At 38.8% G+C, this 9622-nt stretch overlaps 1 protein-coding gene across 1 annotated transcript in view; it reads right to left on the reverse strand.

Moving 5' to 3' along the window:
- PRDM2 (PR/SET domain 2) overlaps positions 1–7879 on the reverse strand; it is a gene marked incomplete at its 3' end in the record, with an annotated part of 61827 nt that extends 53948 nt beyond the window's left edge. Inside the window, exon 1 of the mRNA XM_084274722.1 lies at positions 7847–7879. Coding sequence (XP_084130848.1) covers positions 7847–7855 — 9 coding nt within the window. The 5' untranslated portion in view covers positions 7856–7879. The remainder of the gene's footprint in view (positions 1–7846) is intronic.
- Positions 7880–9622: the final 1743 nt, after the last annotated feature.

Here is a 9622-nt window from a genome sequence, read left to right on the forward strand (position 1 = left end):
CAAACCAGGCAGAACAAAGGCAGAACAGGAGGGGATTTTCATTTATTTTGGAACCATCCTATTGACAGGGTTGGGTTTTTTTAAATCCTGGCTTTCCTACAAAGAATAAAATGGTAAAAACCCTTAAGAAAAGGTATAATGTGAACTGACTCTGCACCAAAACACCCTTTTTGTAACACCTAGACACTCAACTTCTTCAAATTCAGATCCAAAATGCTAAAGAAATGCAGATCCAGTAAACCTGCTTGAGCCAGCAAAGCAGTTTCTCCATTATAACCCTGAGCAAATATGTCAGTAAAAGTTAGTAAAATCACATAGGCTTGATTGGATTGGGTTCAGATATGTGTCATGTAGCTTATCTTTACCATAATTGACAGCCTTAATGAAAATGATGATTGGAAAAACATTTGTTTCAACCATCCCTTTCCTTTTCTGTTCAACTCAATATAAATATCTGTCCATAAAAAGTAATAGTGACCAATAGCAAGGAAAAAAAATACTTCACTATTAAAGACAGGTCTATTAATAGAGAAATAGAAAACTAGATGTTAAAAGTTATGAAAATATTTATAATAATAATATTTATAAAAATTCTAAGCATTTTACAATTTCTTTTTTTACAAAAATAATCCTTCAATTATTTTAAGTGAAAAGTAAGATATACTAAAATTTTCCTGAGTATACTCTAATTCTGAAGTATTTGTGTTCATAATAAAAGGTAACTGGTATTTCAACTTATTTTAATGTTTCAAAGCAAAGGGCAACTCCTGCTCTTAATGGTCTGAGAACCCAGATCTACTCATAGCCTTCCCTTTTAATTTTGTCAATCATTTCCTAAACAGACACATAAGAGTTCCAGATCAAACAACTGTGTGTGTCTCCATGCAGAAAGGAAAGACTGATGTGAAGCTTCAGTGACAGGAATCACTTGCCTAGAAACACCCAATCGATAACTTTGGAAATACAGCATGAAGCCAGAACCATCAGAGAATCACTTCATATACAGGAGCAATTCTTTATTTCCCCTTTTCCAATGATGACTTCCAGGCATGCTCAAGCCAATCAGTCCCCCAAAACCAATCTAAAATAGCTTCTGGTATTGCCTTATGTCAACATGTTATCACTCATGGGAAAGATTAAGTTCTGTACTTCTGTACTAAGTTACTGTACTTCAGGAGTGCACCATCCCCAAGTCCAAGCAGGGCATAGAGTCCACAGAACATCCTTCCACCTATTCCATAGAGAACGTTGCAATAAATCAACTACTCCAATGTGCCCACTAGAACTTGCACTTGGTATACACCATTTACTCTGCCATAAACATAGACATATCCTGTCCAACCACTGTTTGGTGGACACACAGACACCCTGCACACACTGCAGGCTAGTAATGTACCCAATTTCCTTATGGTGGAGCAGCTGGCATCATGAAGTTTGTATTTTAATGTGCTTCACAGAGGTACAACTTGGTCTACTGCTGTCTTTCTACTCTCTATTTACAGCCCACATTGCACTCCAAAGTATCTGCATGTCAAGTTTACTGCTCTGCACCACAGTAAGTTTAAAGCAGCTTTTAGAGAGAATAAAGGGGCTTAAATAATGTCATAAAAGTTATTATTTCCATATCCTTATTGTTAATCATAATTCCTAAATAAATCGACACCTTAGAATCGTCAGCCAGCAGGTTGTAATTATACAAAAAGTTTTAAAGTATTTTTGTATTAAAGCTTGAAAGTCAACAGAAAGCTAATAAACAATTTATGAATGTCTAGTAAGTGATTAGTTCCGTTTTATGGAGCCTGCAAGGTTCAATAGGCTGCTTAGAATATTATTCATACTAGTGCTTGTAAATGTTACTCGTACTTGTTATTAAACAACTAGCTCTTTATTACCAAATTATAATAGACAAAACCCTGTACCTGATCATAGAATGGTCTGGGTTGGAAGGGACCCCAAGGGTCACAGAGCTCCAACCTCCCTGTCACAGGCAGGGACACCAACCCCCAGGCCTGGAGCTACACAAGGTTGCCCAGGGCCCCATCCAACCTGGCCTTGAACACCCCCAGGGACGGGGCACCCACCCCCTCTCTGGGCAGCCTGTTCCAGCCCCTCACCACTCTTTCTGTAAAAAACTTCTCCCTAATATCTAATCTAAACCTTCCCTCCTTTAGCTTTAGTCCATTCCCCCTTGTCCTGCCAGTCTCTGCCCTTTAACAAGCTGATTCCCCTCCTGTTCCTCTGCTCCCTTCAGGGACTGGAAGGCTGCAATGAGGTCCCCCCGCAGCCTTCTCTTCTCCAGGCTGAACCAGCCCAGCTCCCTCAGCCTCTCTTTGTAGGGCAGGTGCTCCAGCCCTCTAACCATCCTTGTGGCCTCCTCTGAACCCTCTACAACAGTTCCATATCCTTCTGGTATTGGGGGCCCCAGCTCTGGACACAGGACTCCAGCTGGGGCCTCCCCAGGGCAGAGCAGAGAGGGACAATCACCACCCTGTCCCTGCTGCCACCCCTCTGCTGATGGAGCCCAGGATCCCATTGGCCTTGCGAGCTGCAAGAGCCACTGCTGGCTCATGTTAAGTTTCTCATCTACCACAATCCCCAAGTCCTTCTCAGCAGGGCTACTCTCAAGAAGCTCTTCTCCCAGTCTGTATCTGTGTCTGGGATTAAAAAATGACCCGAATGTCAGGGGTAAAAGCATGCAGAGCTTCCCATAAAGATCTGTCTGCATCATGAGCAAATCATGCTTGGTGTGAACTAGGTTTATACTGAACCAGAAGCAACAGCCCCAAGAGAAGTACCTGCCCTCTGACACCACACTTTGTTCACTCTGGCAGAAACAAATATTGCTGGTGATGCCAGGAACTATTTTAATATAAAGGATGCTATAGTTCAGTTCTGAACAAGCTTGAGGTGTTTAACTGAGAAATAACAACAACCTGGGCAACACTGCAACGACAGTTGGGTAACCACAGCTTTCTAGAAATGATTCTTGCTTTTACATATAAACACACAAAGATACAACATACCCTGAGTAATATCAGAGCATTTTATAGCACAGTCTCCACTGAGCACTTCTGAAATATGCTATGCTGAAAGTTTACTGCAAATATATTTTAAAATGCATCTCTACATGCTGTCAAATTTAAGGGTTTTATCTCTAGAGCAAAGAGATAAAGCTTCTCAACCTTTTCTGCTTAGCACCCACTCTTTGTGCTGGTGCTGAGTATGATCAATGTAGATCAGAATTGCCAATGTGACTTGCTGGGTGAAGTTACAGGAACATGACTTCTGCTGCCTTTAACAGCAGCAACAAGAAAAATTATCAAACTGGAGTCACAGCAGGGCTATTCTATTGCTGCCCTGGTAAGCCCTAACAGCTGCACAGACACATCCAAGAGAGCTATTTGTAGGGGAGAAAGATCTCCAAATTGGAAACCATGGAAGGACTAGAATTCCAGAAATCCCTTCCCATCTAAGAGAGTGAAGAGACCGGGGGGAGGGGAATAAAAACCTTTATTCTTTAGTTACAATAGCTTAAGTCTATTCAAAGCAGGGGAAAGTTTTATTTTGTTCTTCCAACCACCCAAAAGGAGAAGCAGTGATGCAAGAAGTTTGATTTTCTGACATCTGTTAGCCCTGAACTGATTTCACGAGAAGCTACGTCTCATCACACAAAAAAAGCAACACACTTTTCCCAGCGTATCAAAGAAAGAAACCTAAATATCTTTCCAGTACATTACCCCACAATTTCCTTAGGGGAGAACCAAGCCTGTTTTTCAGAGTGATTTCTAACAAATTATAGATAGGCAGGGATGAGGAGGACTACTGAGAGTGAACAAGACAGCTTATCACAACGATGCACTCCAGGTTTCCAGCTAACAAAAGCAAGGTGGGTTTTCAGTTGGGTTTCATTTTGAGTTTGGGTTTCTTTAGGGGGGCAGGGGGTTGGTTTTACAACCATACCTAAATGAGCAGTTAAAAATCACATGCTTGCAAACAATTTTCAGCCTACTAAAGCTTTAAAAATCAGACTCATCTGATTTAGTGTCATATCATCCAATGCATCTGACACGTTTCCTATATAGGCCCACCTCCTTTTAGCCATAAACAATCCCAAAACTGTTCTAAGCATTTATGAAGTGGAATTGCATGGAGTAACATCCCATCAGAACTTCATTTTGCTTCACCCTATGTAAATCAAAGACCAGCAGCTACAGCCAGAGAATGCAGCACTCAGACTCATGCGACACCTGTCATATGAATGGATTTACCAAGTCCCAGAACACTGGCTATGGCCTCCTACATAACAATACATTTCACACCTCAAACCAATGGTAATAAGTAACCAAATACTATACAGTAAAATAAACAACAATTTAGTTCAGTCAAATCAGGGCAATTATTTATTTGCAACTTAAATATAGCTAATTAAAACATTTTCCAGATCACATCTTGTCCCTGAGGAATGTCTGCTACCAAATGAAGGAATACTGTATTTTAAGCATTTTTTCTATCAGCACTTAACAATCACATTTAAATTTATTCTTCTGTTTAAAATGTTCACCTCTTGATAAGGATAACATCCTACAATCAACCTTTCCATTTAACTGAGGTCCTGATGTGGTATTTTCCACATACTCCTAGACAGCAATTTTGAATACAGAAGCACTTGAAGCTTCTTCCACTTTTAAGCTGCTTACTCTGAAGTTCATCAGAAATTACATCGCTGGCATTCAAATTAGCTGAGGTGAAGTAACTTAAACAATTTTAAAAAACCCCAAAACAAAATATTTGAGGGCTGGAGGGGTGTCCTAACTGAAACTACCATTTCCTGCTTGCATCTGATTCAGAGTCCCATCACTCTGACTGTAGCTTTCAATACACTGATTAAGCAAATTTTCACACCACTTTCAATATATATGTACCTACAGACCAACCACAAATTAGACTATAATGTTACAAGCTGTACTTAAGCAGAGTGGAAACAGCACCTACAACAGATGATCAGAGATCAGAATGAAAAGGAAAAAAACCATCCTGAATGATGTGATGATTGACAAACAATTCAGTGTCATGTTTTGGTGGAAATAGGATTAAGATAAATGAAAAATAAAGGAAAGGATGCTACTGAAGAGAGGGGGACATGGCAAAGAAGTTAGAAGAATTAAGTACAAAAAGGACATGAAGTGACTACCAAGACTGCCCACACAACCAGCCAGCAAGCACAAGAAGCAGAAGCAGAAAGGTCTCTGCTTGTCCAAGAACTGCTCTCGACTATCCCTTTTTGCAACAATTTCACTGTGTGTGCTTGAAAATTAAAGATTTAATAGAAACATGTGAAATAATAATTGAGAAGAATGGGGTAAGGGAGTTTTAGTACAAGTGCAGGTGTAATTTGTTAACTTCTGCCCTCACCATTTTTAAACCTCCTACTCTATCTGAATGCAGTCTGAGATGCAGTAGATGGTGGCAATCAAACCTCCCTGTCTGCTTGGGTTTTTTTAAAAATGAATTATTCATCATATTCTGATGAAGTAGTTTACATATTAAAGGAAGTGCTCTAAAACAGACAGAGCCTGCATACTGTCTATCCTCAGACAGCAATCTACCAGAAACCCAGAAATATTACTTCCAACAACAGCTGCTTTTGTTTTTAATCCTTCTCTTTAATACAAGATGGTCATATCAAAGTGTTTAGGAAAAGGTTTTCCTTCACTAATTCACAATTTCTATGGGGCAAACAACAAAACTACCAGTCTTTTCTTACAAACCGAATTAACAATAGCCCAATTCGTTTCAGGGTCACTGAAGTCACCCCAAAAGCAGAGAGAAGCAACATGAAAGAAAGATGAGAACAGAACACTTGAAAGATGTTTGGCATCAGGCAACAACATTTCTTATACAGACCTGGCACTACAACTTGTCAACAGTGAATGAAATGACAAGGGCACTGCAAGAAAAAAACACCACAGGGTTGATGCAAAATACACTCTTAATATGAATGGTAATTGAACAATAAAAAGCCATATGAGCTCTATACACTTTGGACACAAAATGTGAAAGCCAGAAACACCAAGAAGGATTCTAAGCTCTGGTAACTATTCCCAGAGGCAGGATCATCTCATTCTTTAATTGAAGATGACATACATCACAGCACTGCACAAATAATACCAGCAGTGCTCATAAGAAACACTTTGTTTTGATAAAGCACAGAAATCTTACTGAATTCCAAGAACATTCTGGGGGTGAGGGGACACAGCAACAGACAGGACACGGGTGGACACAGACACACAGAGCTGACAGTAACAATTAAAGATTAGGATCTACAGCTTTCAGAATTTTAGCAAGACTCAATGCTTATCAGAACAACTAATAAAGCAGGTTTCTTAGTCAAGCAGACAGAGCAATAGGCTGTTTGCTTCATGCCACTGAATGTACTTAAAACAAACCTTCCAGTGAAAAAACGTCAAGTCTCAACAGAAATAAATTGTGAAGCAGCATTTTACCTAGTTACCCCAAATCAGACTAGTAATGCTTCACACTGTGCTAATGAAAAGATTATTTGTATTACATATGTTATAAATTGTATTTGTGTGCAGAAATAATACAGGGCTCTGACTTGGCTGGTCCTGTGTGGAGCCAGGAGTTGGACTTGATGATCCTTATGGGTCCCTTACAACTCAGGAGATTGTAGGTTTCCATGAAATATGTATTTTCCCAATACATATTTCAAGGCTCTGATAGATATTGTATTTTGCTTTTCAAACACACATATATATCTTGAAGATTTTAACTGTAAATCAGAAGAAAAAAGCAACAGAAAACATCCCACCAACCAATTTCACACTGTAATTCCTTATGTATGATACTTCTATAACTTCAGTGAGAACATACTTCAGCACAGTGTTAATTGTATTCAATGCTACTGCTGATCAAATAAGTGCATAAAGGGCAATAAAAGCACTGATTACATACAGACATCAATTTAAAAAAGTATACAAAGCATTTTATACGACTGTACCATGGCTGTTTCTGGTTAAGACAGCTTCTGTTCACAGCCAACGTTTCTAGCAACTTAAAAATACCATTCCTTCAGTGTAATATCCTATGGTCACATTCCCATGCCAAGGGGCTTTGTAGGATTGTCCAAAAAGAGAAGTACTTACAAGAAAATTTAAGACAACATGTATTTTTTCTTATAAGTTAACTCAAATAATAGAATTGTGTGTGATAGCCAAAGGGACATGCAGTTCCTACTTGGATACACAAATGCAAAACAAAAATCACATACACTTGGCAGTGTACAGCCTCCAGTCAGGATATTCTTGCATCCATACAGCAGAGTACTGCATCACAAAAGAAATCTGCTTTTCCCAGTCTTTTCCCATGATTCTAGGGGAAACACTTAGGGTTCCAAAAAGTGTGAACCTTCCTGATCAACCAATTGCTGTGACACATTGTTCATTGCACATTTGAAATGGTAAAGTGGTTAGAAAAGGTTAAAAAAAAAAAAAACCTAAAGATGGAAGCATTCAATTTTCAAGCCACTGAATTATTACCAAGCCAGCTGAATTATTACCAAAAACCTCAAGATGAAATAGGTTTTTCTGGAGATGTGCCACCAGTAGTAACTTACATGCTGCTAAAGAGAATTCATATAGAAATACTTAAATCCATGAAATAAAATAAATCTCACAAGCATAAATATTGTGGAAAGCAAGTTTATGAAATGTAATGATACTGAAGATTTTAAGGAGTATTACTTTTAAGTGGATTATTTACATTTCTTATTAATAATTAGCTGTTCTAACATCTAAATATTTTGATAAAGTCTTACATTTATACTCACCTGATTCATTTTGAATTCCTGTTGTGTTCTGAAAAGATACACACAACAAAGAAACTCCTTTGATTACATGAGCCCTAAAAAGAAAAACAGACAATTGTAACTCGTACCTACCTACAAATTTGCATTGAATTGAAAGTACACACAGACCTGTAGTTTCCCTTCCTAAAGCATCGATCACAAAGGAGCATAAGGCTTTATAAATCTATAGTTTTGCTATTACAGCTCAAATGTCTATCAATAATCTCAAGACTGCTATCTATCATTAATCGTTCTCCCAGTTTTAAATGATGATGCAACAGAAGTGTGCTCAAGGACTGTTCAGACTTTAAAAACAAGACAGCTTGTTCAAGATTGAGTACTTTTAACAACTTCTAGAGCCACATCTGACTAGAATTTAGTATCAAAGAACTATGAGAGACCTTAAGTGATTTTTAAATTAACAAAATGCATGTATTTGAGTCTCCACTCTCCCATACTAGAAACATTAAATTCTTCCTTAGAATCAGGCCTTTTATTAAGGTATTTCTTACACTAACATATTTAGCTTTCTTGTTTAACAGAAGCCCACAATTTTCAAAAGGTTTCCCACAAAATTTCCTAGTCCAAGTAGGCATCAACTCAGGAAAGTCACGACCTGAGACAAAACTAATCACGATGATGCCGTATCTAAGAGTCCAGCACATCAATTCATGTTCAAGTAAAATACACTCCAAATGGATTTCATATAACCCTTCACATCTTTGTGCTCCAAGAATTCTTAATGATTTCTAACAGTGAAAACACTGTCATACAAATGTTGCATTGCTTAAGCAATTCATAAGAAAATTTTTATAAAGAAAAGGAAAAACTGAAAAACTTCCTTGGAAAGGATATTTGTGCTGTGTTTGGCTCTTCCAGGATTAACTCCTTTTGTCCTGGTATTTCCATACTACATAAGCATTTAGACAAAGAGCTGAAACATCTGTATTTCAGTTCCAGTTTTGCAACTGGTTCTGTGGGATTTCCAGTCTGCAAGCAAAGACCAGTTACAGGCTAAGGAGCTCCACCTGAACAGCTTCAGTTAAGCACCTAAAGAAAAGCACTACTCCAGCTTTTTACCTTCTTTCAGTCCAGCTGTCAAGTACAAATCAACTCTGAGGAATCAGACATCCCAAGCATTTGATATGCTACACTTCTCTGTGCCACAGAACAGAGCCAACACCGAGAAATGACTGAGTAGGGAATGCTCTGCAGGTTTCATGATGAGTTACAGTCACTCCTGAGACTATTAAATCCTGCCCTGACAATAACATCCCTTCGGCTCTGAGTTCCTAGAGCCTCAGCACGCAGTTGTTCCTCACACATCTTCCACACACCCTTTACTTCCCTCAGCCTTGATACCTTAACTCATCATCCCTCCTGACAAAGACGATTTCTACTGCAGACGTTTTTAGGCAACTGCTTTAGGCAACTGGTTCATGAAATCCGATCGCAGGCTGCCTGTCATCTGCCACAGGTCCCCCCAGCACACAGAACTGCAGAGTAAAGAAAAAGCTAAAGTTGCAGTCAGTAGAAACTCCTGCACTTGAGACGAGGGCAGAATAACACAGACAAAGCCAGCGCTCCCTTATTCATTGTTCCTTAGGACAATCCCCACACAATGTCAATTTCTACATGAAATCTTTTGGATAGCAAGAGAAGCATCAAAACATTTCCTAGGGTGAAAAACAACTTATTTTTAGTAACAAACAGCTTGTTTTTCTATCCTTGGCTACAATACAAAACCCAATTACTCAC

The sequence above is a fragment of the Gallinula chloropus genome (genome assembly GCF_964237585.1).
Source record: "Gallinula chloropus genome assembly, chromosome: 23".
Taxonomy (NCBI): domain Eukaryota; kingdom Metazoa; phylum Chordata; class Aves; order Gruiformes; family Rallidae; genus Gallinula; species Gallinula chloropus.